This window comes from Numida meleagris, chromosome 13, assembly GCF_002078875.1.
Source record: "Numida meleagris isolate 19003 breed g44 Domestic line chromosome 13, NumMel1.0, whole genome shotgun sequence".
Lineage (NCBI taxonomy): Eukaryota > Metazoa > Chordata > Aves > Galliformes > Numididae > Numida > Numida meleagris.
In genome coordinates, this window is record NC_034421.1 from 4,259,367 (window position 1) to 4,271,856 (window position 12,490).

Here is a 12,490-nt window from a genome sequence, read left to right on the forward strand (position 1 = left end):
CAATAGTGAGGTATCTTGAGTTTTTATTTCAACCCTACTCCACAGGAAACAACGTTCGCTAGTGTTATCTTCCTTAGGCTTGCTTTTAATTTGATCCAGTACTGTGTTAAATATAAAATACTGCTCGACCGAGAACGGATGGTGAAAAATACAAGATGCTAAAAAGGTAGCTCCTTCACCGACGTTACGAATTGTTTAAAATTAGTACAAAATAGGCTGACAATCCGATAGCACGCTGTGCATCCTGCCCTGCTGTACAAGGAAAGGGCACACATAGGGGAGGCTTCTCGGCGTGGGGACAGGCAAGTGGTGATGTCCTCGGTGCGCTCGGTGGTGGCCTCGGAAAGGTCCTGCTGGGCTGCACGTCCCCAGCACGCTTCTGAGATTAATGGTGTGGGACAAAGCCCAGGGACACAACCCCATGGGCAGCCTTTGCCAGGGGATGCTGCAGTGGGGCTGGTCCGTGGTGCGGCTTCCCCGTGGGAGGAGAGCTGTGCGCACTCAGCCCAGTGTCACCACGTGGCACTGGTGAAAAACTCAGTGACTGATGGAGCACGGTGCCTGTGAATGACCAGCCATCTCCAGGTGCTTCACAGAGCCCAGACTGAGCCCTGTGAGATCGGTCACTGTCTGCAACCCCAATTTACAGGTGGGGAAACTGAGGCACGGAGTAATGACTTGCCTGACAGCTTAAATGGCAGCTCACAGTCTCAGACCTTCTATTCTGACCCCAAATTTGCCCCACAAGCTGCCCATCACTCAGTGCTCAGCTCTTCCTGCTTCTCCCTCCCACAAGGCTGAGGAGTGTGGGGCAAAGGAGTGAGGGCTGCGTCCCGGGGACTTTAGTGAAGAAATGGCAGAGACCTCACTGGGTCCATCACCTCCTGTCCCCAAGACCTCCTGTCACCTCGAGAGTCCTCCCAGCCTGAGGGCTGCTCTGGGACACCACAGGCAGAGCCCCAGCAGCCCTGTGCCAGGCTGGGACAAAGGGCACAGCCCCTTCTTGGACCCCTCTGCCTATGGAAAAGTTTTTTTTACCTACATGGAGACCACAGCCACCATGCCAGGAGAGGAAGAGCATCTGAACGCTTTCTCTTTGGTAATTTGCTGCAAAATGGCATAGCCATGAGAAGCCACTTGTAGGGCTCCCTCTTGGCATAATGAAACCAATACTGAGCCTGAGCACTTCAAGCTCCAGGGTTAGGACAGCCCAACTGCAGCCAGACAGCACCGAGAGCACCGAGGAAACCAAGAGACCATAGAATAAAACATCTAGGAGGGCTCCGAGGGCCTGTCTAGGGGGAACACACCGAGTCATGCACTTAATACTGGCTTGGAGAAAGGGTTTTCCAGTGCTCTGGAGTCTGGGGAATGCTGGAAGAGATTCAAGTTTCAATGGCATGTAAGGCTTTGTTGACTCAGGACCTTCCTGTCAAGAGCATGGGAGAGGAAGGCTGATGCTGAAATGACTACTGACCGTTTATGATCCAAGCAGGGGTGCCAATGAGCATTCCACTCAGGCTTTTTTTAAGGGGGCTCCACTCTGCCCCCGTGGGATGGGATGGCTGTGAGCTTGCTGCAGGTCCCCAGGGTGCCACCAGCCAAGGGGGTGTGGGGACAGGGACCTCGTGGGATGCTTGGGGTTAGCAGGGTGAGCAAAGCTCCCCTATTGCCCACGGCCCCTCAGGTGGTCACCGTGTTACGAAAACGTTGCCTAAAAAAATAAACAGTTCTCAAGGTTAAAAAAGAAAAACCTGTTTAAAATCAAAATCATGCAGGGGACAGCAGGTGGCTTCAGGGTGAGCCCATGGGCCCGGGCTCCCCCTCCTGTTCCCCTTCCATGTCCCCATGTCCCCGTTGATGTGAAGTGTCCTTAAGGCGTCTATCGGGATGTTTTGGCCTCCAGCGCACCGGGCCGGTAGAGGTACCTCCAAATGGCGTAGTAATGGATGCCAGCTCCAATGGCCACAAAGAGGTGCCAGATGGCGTGGGCAAAAGGGATGCGGCCATCACTTTTGAAGAAGACCATGCCCAGGCAGTAGGAAATCCCACCGGCCACCAGCTCCGGGAGGCCATCCCTGTTGGGCTGTGAGAAAAGCACAGGGACAGCGTGGTCACCACCAGCAGCGTGTCAGAGCCTTGTCCTGCCCTGTCCTACACCATCCCCCCCTCATGGCCAGCAGCCCAGCTTTGCTGGGATGCTCCCAATACAATGGAGCATGAAGAGCAGCTCCTTTGGAGATGCCCATGGGCACACGTGTTATCTGCAGGGCACTCAAATCACAACCAAAACACCTCATCTTTGGTGATCCCCTCATCCATCACCAGCCACCTTCGGACTGGACCATGCCAACCCTCTGGAGCATCCCAGCCACACTGGACATGCCCTTTGCTCCGAGCCCACATGCTTCCCAGCGTGGCTTACCATGGAGAGGATGACCAAGGCGGGGAAGAAGCCCATGATCACGTAGCACACCAGCTCCACCAGCTTGTACCTGCAGCCAATGGAGAAGCTGCTTGGAGGCAGGGTCGGATTTTACATTCGTTTCTCATCCAGCTATAGGAAAAGAGGTGCCACCGCGGGAGTTCCCATGCCCAGGAGTGAGCTGGCCGCTGGCACAGAGGGCTGTGGAAAGGCTTTGGGGGCTTTTTGCTTTCTATTTGGTGCCACCCCGTGGAAGAACCCACTCATGACAGCACAACCTCGCTCCCATGTCCCTGACACAGAGCTGCAGCTTCCCAATAACACGGTGTACGGGATGAGGATGTGGCCCTCCTGCCCAGGAGGCTGCCCCGGGACCCCATGTCTGTCTGTCTCTCTGCCTCCATCTTTGACCTCTCTTGCAGCGTGACTGTTGGGGTGTTAAGGGAAGGAAGGGCAGAGCTGTGCTGGATAAAGGCACTGACCGCTCATGGAAGAAGAACACGTAGACGGTGCCGACAGATGCCATGATCCAGATGATCCAACGCATGTGGGAGGCCCAGGGCCCCAGCTCCCGTAGGTTCAGCCTGCAAGACCCAGGGCTTTGGTAAGGGGGACCCCAACTCTTTTGCTGCACCCCAACCTCCTGCTGCACCCCAGCCCTCCTGCTGCACCCCATCTTTCTGCACCCCAACCTCCTGCTGCACCCCAGCCCCCCTGCTGCACCCCATCTTTCTGCACCCCAACCTCCTGCTGCACCCCAGCCTTCCTGGTGCACCCCATCCTGCCTCACCCCAGCCTCCTGCTGCACCCCAGCCCTCCTGCAGGCAGGAGGTGCCGGAGCAATGCTGCCTTTCCAACCCATAACATCAGCTGAAAGTCTCTGAGATGCAGAGAACGGGAAGTTTTAGTGAAAAGTGCAATCCCTGATCATTACTTCTGAGTTGGTTTCTGCCCTCTGGTGAGTCTGAGCATGCTGGGCACTCACCACGGAGCATACGATGCTGCAATGAAGAAGTAGATCACCATCCTGTCGAACATATGCAAGCAGTGCTCCACGGTCCTGCGGGACAGATAGGTGAGGTCAGAGCCTGTGGCACTGTGCTCTGTAAAACCGGATGCATTTGCAAAAAGAGGAGGAAAAAAATGCTTTTTCCCATTGGCATAGCTCAGAAAAACTTTCACCAAGAGGATTTGGGTTGTGCTAACAAATACAAACACGGGCCCAAGCCCCCAGCGGGCAGGGCTGGTACCTGAGATGCCTCTTCTTCCAGGAGATGGTGTGGAAGATGGTGGAGACGATGAAGAGGCTGGACAAACCGAAGCCATAGATCCAGGCCGAGATGGTCTCCCACCGGTCGTCAGAGAGGACATAGAGGATGGAGCTGCCAAGGATGCTGGGCAGGATCCAGAACTGGGAGGAGAAGGAGCCCACTGGTCACAACTTGCATTTCCACTGAGCAGATGATCTATGGTCTCTGCTCTTCCTTTTTGGTGTTTTTTCACTTCACCACACAGCAGGGCAGGCAGGCAAGGGCAGGGAGGAGGAGGAGGGCACGAGGAGGACCAATGCATCTTGGCCATGCCATGGGCTTGGAGCAGGAGCCAGCAGCTCCCTAGGGAGTTCGCTCCCATCACCATTCAGACAGCCCCATCACTGTTCCTGATGTGAAAATTCTCTTTTTTATGGAGACACATGCTTTGCCAAATATTCCTGCTCTGCTGTGGGCCATCCATCCCAAAGGGCCAACACATGCTGGGGCTGGAGGAGGAAGGAGAGCATCCTTGGAGCACCAGGCACAGATGCTCATCCCAACCCTGAGACACTCAAGGGCTGCAGGGCTGATCGCTGATGTTTTTAGGTGACCCCCAGGGCCAGGCATGGTCCCTCAACCCAGGAGGGGACGCGGACTCACCGCGTGTGTGGCACAGTTGGCCGCGTGCTCGTACTCCGTTGGCTGGTACCTGCGGTTGGAGGGGACGCGGTGGTTCATGAACCTGCAATGGAGCAGGGAGAGAAGCAGCATCAAGGGACGGGAGAACTGGAAAAGCCCTTTTGGAGGGCAGTGCCTCTGGGTACCGCCTGCACCCACCCCATAGCCCCCACATGTGTCCCAGTGCTGATTGCTGCTGGGGAAGTCCTGCCATGCTCCCTTGGAAACTTATCTCTTTTTTTTTTTTCTGTTTCTCTTTGCATGAAGTATCGGATTGCTCCTGGCGTGCGGAGGAACATATCGATTTCCCCCATCAGATCAATACACACGGAGCAATAAGGAGCTGTGCCAGAACCTCCTGCCAGGTAGGTGATGCCGTACTGGGAGCAAATTCAATGTGCATCCCTGAAAGCAGCCGTGCCTTGCACCCTGCTCCGGCAGGGTGGGCATAGAGAAAGGGAATAAGAAATGGGCAAACAGTGATCCTTCCCCATCTGCCCCTCTTAATCAGTGATTTAAAGATGCTTTCTGCTGCGGATCAGGCCAGGACAGCCGGGTGCAGGGGCAGGAGTTGGTCTAATTGCTCCCTGACCCTGTTTGCTCGTGGCCCTGCACCATCTGCAGCGTGTTTCACAGCACAGCTGTGCCCAGCCAGGGGCTGGGGGGTGGCAGGACCTTGGTGCGGGGCTGGGGGTGACCCTAAGAGAAAGAAACAGAGGGGTTCATCTCCCTATGCTCTGCGAATTGAGGGAATGTTGCTTGCAATGCAGATTAGACCCTAAGGAAACCAATGCTGCCCGTGGCCAGGATGCAAGTGAGCAACTCTGGGACTGCCACCTCCACCCCTGGGGATGCCACCTCCATCCTGGGGACATTGGGTTCCCCCCCATCCCACCAGGGCCACCACGGCTGGCCGCACTCCCCATGCCCCAGCCACATCCCCCCCTGCAGGAGGCCACTGCTGCCCCACGTTGCCAGGAGACTGTCCCCAGGTCCCCCTCGCTTTCTGCTTCTCTTTCTCTTTTCCCTTTTCATAACCAGGAGAAATGGGGCTGCAGGCCCAGACGTCCCGCGTGACGTTGCAGTTGCTGGGGTAACATGCACGCAGCCTTTCCTTGCATTTATTTTTTCAACAGAGCCCCGCGCCGGCTGCTGCTCCATCCTGACCCCATGGCGGCGGCTGTGAGGGGCAGAGGGGGGAGGTAGGAGCCCACAGCCCCCCCAGCCCCTTGGACAGTGCCTTTCAGCAAGCACAGTGTGACTTCAAAGCCCAAAAGGCACAGAAAAGTTTAAAACCTCCATGATGGGAGCATGAGCCTGTTCTTTTCCTAGGGACAGTGCATGAGAAGCAGAGGACCCCGGGGCTTAGCACAGCCCCCAGAGCTCCCAGAATCATTTTTTTCCCAGAATTGGTGGGGACCAGGCGTGGGTTACCGCTGCAGCCCCAGGGCTGTGCCTGCCCTCCCCGGGCCTGTTCCCTGGGCCCCTTGCCCAGCAAGGGAGACTGAAAAGGGCCCATGCACCCAGCTCAGCCCAGAAGAACAAAGAGCCCCTTGTCCCCGGCAGCCGGGCCAGAGCACAGAGCTGGCTTCCCAGGCTCGCTCCTTTCTCCTTCTCTTTCTCCCACTCTTTTTTTTTGTTTTTTGTTTTTTTGGTGTTTTTTTTTTTTTTGCTTGTTTTGTAGTGGTGGGGTTTTTTGTTTTGTTTTGTTTTTTAAGATTCCTATCCAAGAGCAAAGTTCTGACCTCAAAAAACCACGCAGCTCCACCTGGCTCTCACTTTGCCAGCGCTGCGAGAGAAGAAAGTGAAAATGGGGTTTGATTAAATGATTCCTTGGGACGGCTCTTGGGGGAGCATTGGAGTGCCTGACGTTGCTCTGTGTCAAGCTGTATACATTCCACATTTCATGCATCTCTGCATGAAGGAGCTGGGCACATTGTCATAGCTGTGACAGCCACCAGCGCATCCCCTGCTCACCAACAGTCAGTGCTGGGTGCTGGCAGGTGATGGGAACGACCTCGAGCAGCTAATGGTTGTGGGTTTCACCTGTGGCTTATAAAAGGGCAGGGCTGGCTCAGGGTTCAGTTTCATGCCTGTAGAGGTGGGAGCTGCTTTGTTGTGTCTCCTGCCCAAGGAGAAACAGGATTGCAGCTTGATGGTGGCATCTTGTAGAGAGGATGGACGGAGAAAGCAATTGCCTTTGCTGGATGCTGATGTGGTAAGTCCCTTTTGGGTGTTCCTTGGTAGAGCAAGGTTCAGGAGCATGTGCGTGCTGTGATGCATGCAGTGACAGCGATGGAGCAGATGTGGCCCTGCAGGACAGACCACCCCATACCCTCTCTGTGCATGATCTGTGTTTGCCCTAATGAGGCTGGAGGCAGCACGCCCAGTGTTGATGCCAGGGCTTGGTCCTTGTGCATGTGCTGCTGCAGCACCCCTATAAGCTGGGGCTTGGTGTGCACTCCGCTTCTGTCCCATAATCTGGTAAAGCTCCAACTGCAGTACCCTGTAAGAGGCTCCATCCCCTTGAGCTCCTTTGCAGCTCACAATTAGCTCAGTGCGCTGCACGTGAAGGTGCAGAGCAGGGCTTACATTCTCCTCAGGGAAGCAGAAATGCAGAAGCTGATGCTGCCTGGCACTGCCATCTGTGGAGCTGCCCACGCGGGCATGTGCCCCATTGGAGCCCCCGCTCCCATGTGTGCTCCTACGGAACATATGGTGCTCCTCTAGGTATGGATACTTATTTTTCTCTCCGGCAGCTTTCTGCTCTCTGTACAGACAGCATCTCCAGCTCTTCCGAGGCAACTCGTGACCCTGCAGCCACAGCAGAGCTGTTGTTTATTCACAACAGATGGGATCGGTGAGTGTTTCCCAAATTACTTTCTGAGCTGGGACTTCTCGTTTCATTTGGTCCTGGCAAGCCCTGATTAGTCACAACACAGCTCTGATCCCCAGGTGTTCAGTGGCTGATGGCAGGACTGCTTCCAGGGCTGAAAGCTCCCTGTTATTTGCTATTTGCTTGTTGGGGAAGGCATTGGGCATGCTCCTCACTGCCTTGCCTGCATCACCATGAGCACAGAGGTCGCTGGGACAGATCCTGAGCATGCCCTGCCCAGCTGAACCATCTCACCAGCCAGGGGAGCACATGGAATGGTTTCAAGCAGTATCATCTGCATCAAAGCGCAGTGCAGGAGCACAGCTTTGGACCCTTACTTTCCAGAAACTCAGGAGCGTTCAGCTCACTGGTGTCTGAAGCAAGCACTGTGATGTTTGTGGTATTTGGCCTTACCAGGAGACATTACACAGAGCCCACCAGACTCAGGGTCATGAGCCCTACATGAAAATGTTTGCAGCTCAAGGTTCAGTTTCACCTGGAGAGTTCCAAAGGGTGTCTGAGTCCTGCGGAGCCCACATCTCCTGTACCCCAGTCAGCCACGCTGGGCAGTGCCTTGTGTTCCACATGTTGCACTGACTGCTATCGCATGGAATGGGCCAGGGCAAGCTGTGCCAAGGAATCACATCAGGCTGACATCCAACACCAGCTGGAGGAGGGACATCATTCATCCATTTCCCAGCTGGCAAAGAGTCTGCCCTTCCCCAGCAGCATGGGGCTTGGCTGCCCACGGGGCTTGCTGCTGCCCACGCAGCAATTTCTACCTGCTCCCCTGAACTCTCCTAAAGGAGGGAGATAGTTTGGGGGATGTCCCCATCTCCAGCGAGCTGTGCTGAGAATGCTGTAAGTGCTCACTACCTCCCAAGTGCCTGGATGCAACAGCTGCAATCTGGACAAACTGCATGCACAAGTCCTGCCAGCGCTGACTTCGGAGAGTATCTGAGTCAAACTGCTCCTAAAGTGAGCCAATATTTTGGTGAGATGGGGTGATCCTATTTTTCATTGGGTCTCTCTCAGGGCATCCCCATCTCTCAGGGTGTCCCCCATCAGCCCTGCAGGTCTCAATGGGCACAGTGTGGCCCTTGAGCAGCCCCTGCCCCTCCAGCAGCCCAGAGCTGCCATCCCAATGCCGAAAGCATTCCCCTTCTCACTGCTTTGTCATATGGGCTGCGGGGGAAGCAGAGATCTTAGAAAACAGCTCTGTGTGTGTGGGAGCAGATGAGGGCTGCTTGTGCTTCCTTTGCAAAGCAAACAGGGATAAAATGCCCCCAATGCAATAGCTCTGCCTAGGTTGTCTTTGTGTATTTGGGCTCTGAACACCCCAATGCTTTCTCTGCCTCCTGTACTGATGGCTCTCAGAGGTGCCTAGGATGGGATCAGTCCATGTCTCCTTGCTCCGCATGTAAGTGTGCAGGGAGCACTGAGGAAGTTCTCCCCAGACCTTTTGCTCCATCCCCGCAGTTCTGGTGGATGTGGCAGTGCTCACATTCTGCACACCGTGCAGACGAGGACAAGCCTGGGGCAGGCACCTATGGACGCTCCTGTCATGAGGACTCTCCTGGCTGCTGCTCCTCTGCTCAGGGCAAGACAAATGCAATGAGACATGGAGCCTCATCTGTGGGCAAATCTAATCCTGAGCCTCTACCACTTAATTACGGTAATTCAGTGCCCTGTGCAGGCTGCAGCCCCAGTGGTTCCCCCACCCTGGCTGCTTCACCCTGGAGCTGCAGGACCTGGCCAGATGCAGCCGCTCCCCATGTAATCGAGTTTCCTTTCAATTACGGTTCCTGATGGCCCAACTCTGGGAACCATTTACATGCCTGCAGGGAGACCGGAGCTGAACTGCGGTTGCACACAGGCACCCAGCAGAGCCCACAGTGAAAAGTGAGCCAAAGCAGCACAGGGTGAGGGAGGGATCGCTTACTGGCCCGTGACCTGGCCCCAATGAGTTCCAGGGATGATGTGACTGCACTGATCCATTACTCTGGTGGGAAATGGGGACACCCTTCCCCCCCCCCCACCCTGCTTTCCTTCCTTCCAGCACAGTGCTCCATCCCCAAAGCACCTGAGAGCACCTGGTGCCCTCCAGCCCTGGGTTTCTCCCTGTGCTTTTCAGGTTGCTCCCTCGTTGATCCTGCTGCCTTTCATCTCTGTTAAAACCACTGCAGCTCCCACCCAACAGGTCACTGTGTTTTATTTATTCCTGCTGGCAGGTGTATTGATGGCCAAGTTCCTCCTTTCTCGGTCCTCGCTCAAAATTAGGTAAAAGACATTAAAAAGAGAGCTGTTCCAGGCTTTTCTACCACAAAGGAAATGTGTCACTATATTTTATGAGGAATCAAGAGTTCTTCACCCTCTGAGAAGACCTGGCAAGATGCTGATGGTACCCTGAAGGGGCAGTGCCTATGCTGCTGTGACTCTCACTCCCACTGGTCCCCATCAGCAATGGCCCAGTGGAGCTGGGGGAGCTTCTGGCAAAAGAGGTGTAGCAGCTTTGGGGTCTTGTTTGGGAAGTGGTATGGAAGAGTGTTTATAAGGAGAGGAGAGCCCAGGGGGACGGGGATTAGTGAATGGTTATTTTTAAGCACTAGGGTAAGAGGATCTCTGTGGCGACGTAGGGAGATCTGGGTGAGCATCACGTGCTGGTGACCACATCACTATGTCATGGGGTGAGAGCTCGGGGAGTTTTTATCTCACCCCACTCCCCATCCAGACTCCTGTACCCAGTGATGGATTGAGAGAACACCCCAAGGGTCTGACCCTTCCCATGCCCTGCAGCCCCGTTCTTGTGCAATGTCCTCTCCAACACGTCTATTTAACAAGCTGTTTCCATAAGGACCACAGCAACCTTTAAAGATGCTGATTTTAGGGGTGATCAAGGGACCAGAATGGCAGATGGGTTGCGGTGGGGAGCAGCTCTGCTTTTCTTCCAGCCCCCAAAGTGTGGCTGCCATGGAACAAATTCATTGTTTGCTCCCTGTTCTGGGTGCACTGAACTTGTCTTGGCTCCATTTTCCAGTGGCTCCTTGCAAGCCGGCTGGGAAAAAAGTGTTTGACTTCTGTTCTCAGGAGGAGCTTTGGGCCAGGTGCACAGTGCTGGCTGCCTCTGCATCTCCTCCTGATGAAGGCAATCAGGGATGCTCCTGCTTGGAGCAAGAACACCATCACCCTTCCTTTCCATTTTTTTTTTTTTTTTTGGGGGGGGGACTCTCTGCCCCTAACAGCACCACCGGGAATTTGCTGGGGCAGAAGCAGAGCTCAGTGTCCCCAAGGACTGCACTACCCATGTGGCTCTGTGCAATGATGGAAACATCCCCAGACAGGGAGCTGAGAACAAAGCCTGTCCTGGGACCTCCCAGCATCCTGGCTAGGCATTACACGGCCCTTAGGTTCCCCATAAGCTGGTAACCCCCATGGGAGTCAGCACCCAGCAGTAGGTCTGTGCCAGCTGAGAGCTGGGCTCCTGGTGCTCCAGCAGTGGGAGGAGAGCAGAGTTAAACCCAGTGGGGAAGTCCTGGTCTTTAGACCCAGCACCCCTTCGTGCACCTACTTGGTCTGCATGCCTCAGGCTGGTGGCATATGGGGTTGGTAGGTCCAAAGGGCAGCAAACCCCATCTCTGCTCAGCCCCTACAGGGAGCAATGCTCTGAATCCCTTACGGATGCAAAAAGGAACAGGCATCCTTATCCTGAAAGACAATGTGTGCCTGCAGGTGAGGGGAACAGCCTGCACCTGCCCTGTGCTATGAGGCACTCAGCACCTTTTGAAGGTCTCTCGGGGCTCAATTTGGGCTCAGGCTTAATCCAAGGGGCTGGGGCACAAAGCAAAGCAAACACCGCGCCGAGGGCTTTACCTGGCGTAGCGCGTCTTCTGGAAATCCAGGGCTCCGGACGCCAACATCGCGGCAGTGCCATGGGGCGTCCCAGGACGCGGCCACGGGCGGTTCAGTGTGGGGTGAGGAGCCCGGGGGTCCCCGAACCCCACAAGGGCGGTGATGTCCTGGGGACCAGCAGCCACTTCATGGGTTCCGTCGGGGCTGAAATGCCGGGGAGGAGGAAAAGCAGAGGGCAGCCTCGCCCCCCTGTTGCACAAGAGAAGAATCCAGCGAAAAACAAAGGCGACCGAAAGGGAGGCAGCTGGAGAGGCAGCCAGCCCCGCTCACAGCCAGCAAATGGGCAAAGATGGGGAGGAGAAGAGGAGGGGGGGACAAATCCCGTCCCGCTCCGCCTGGTCGCGGCAACCTGCACAATCTCTCTTATCCACCCAGGCAGCTTTAAGCACAGCTAAAAATACCCCCCCGCACAGACACACACACCCCCGGCGGATCAAATAGCAGCAGATTTGAATTGAAAATGTAATTAAAGCGGGGGGCGGGGGGATGGAGGAAGCAGCGAGCTCGGTGGTGACTGTGGGTCCCCTTCGAGGTGCCCCTGCCTGCCCCCCCCCCAGCTCCCCCAGGGAGCTGCTCGGCTTTGGCTTTGCTTTTATTTATTTTATTGGAAGGATTTTGTTCATTCTGTCCCACGGCTCCCTGCAGGGCTGATGGGTCTGCTCCAGCTGTCAGAGTGGGATGTGCAGGGGTGGGGACCCACAAGCCTCCATCCAAAGCCTCCATCCCTTCCCATCTCCTCCATCACTCTCCAGTCCCAGGGTTTGGTTGGTGAGGTGCTGGTATGCACCCAAGGTCTGTGAGCAGCTGGCCAGCAGCGTGCCCACCCCACACCAGGGAGACAGTGGGGTCACCGTCCCCACTGAGGGACGTGGTTTGGTGTCATGGTGGGATGGGTTGGGTTGGACTTGGTGACCTTGGAGGTCTTCTCCAACCTTAATGGTTCTATGACATGGGTGCCTTCAGACTAGTGGGTAAGGGACAAGGAAGGGGACAGAGGGACAGCAGCATCTGGAGGAGGAGACCCCAAATGTCCTCAACACAGCCTGTCCCTGCTGATGCTGTGTCAAGGGTGGTGGGAGGAAGGGGGAACATCTCCATGTGCTACAGACATCAGGGCATACTCATATGGTTGTTTCCACGAAAAATCAATCGCACACAGTTCCACAGAGCCAAAGCAGTTAAAAATTTCCTTGAGAACATCATTTTCCATCAGTTCCAAATCATGCTTCAAAGCTCCTTTTTGCATCCAAGTGAACACTAAATCCCTGCAGCAGAGGGGCATCTGTGTGCTACATAATTCAAGGCATGAATTAACCCTGTGCAACCCCCTGCAAATGCAGCTTCATCCTC

General features: G+C 55.3%; 1 protein-coding gene and 1 long non-coding RNA gene across 3 annotated transcripts; one reads left to right on the forward strand and one right to left on the reverse strand.

Moving 5' to 3' along the window:
• Positions 16–11,497, reverse strand: MMD2 (monocyte to macrophage differentiation associated 2). The gene is made up of 7 exons (XM_021410998.1): positions 11,102–11,497; positions 4,339–4,420; positions 3,676–3,836; positions 3,411–3,485; positions 2,908–3,009; positions 2,426–2,495; positions 16–2,086 (listed from the first exon to the last, which is right to left on the reverse strand). The coding sequence occupies exons 1-7, from the start codon at positions 11,146–11,148 to the stop codon at positions 1,883–1,885; spliced, it is 741 nt and encodes a 246-aa protein (XP_021266673.1). The 5' UTR covers positions 11,149–11,497; the 3' UTR covers positions 16–1,882.
• LOC110405595 lies at positions 6,071–11,095 on the forward strand. 2 transcript variants are annotated; one of them, XR_002443007.1, is made up of 3 exons: positions 6,071–6,574; positions 7,116–7,216; positions 9,463–11,095. It is a non-coding gene; the product is annotated as an uncharacterized LOC110405595 (long non-coding RNA). The 2 variants fall into 2 exon arrangements; XR_002443005.1 differs by having other exon boundaries at positions 6,073–6,574; positions 7,312–11,095.

Coding starts and splice junctions, on each gene's coding strand:
- MMD2 (XM_021410998.1), bottom strand. CDS start 11,148: ATGTTGGCGTCCGGAGCCCTGGATTTCCAGAAGACGCGCTACGCCAG. Junction 3,837..4,338: donor CCAACTGTGCCACACACGCG/GTGAGTCCGCGT, acceptor TTCTCCTCCCAG/TTCTGGATCCTGCCCAGCAT. Junction 2,496..2,907: donor GTGTTCTTCTTCCATGAGCG/GTCAGTGCCTTT, acceptor CATTGGCTGCAG/GTACAAGCTGGTGGAGCTGG.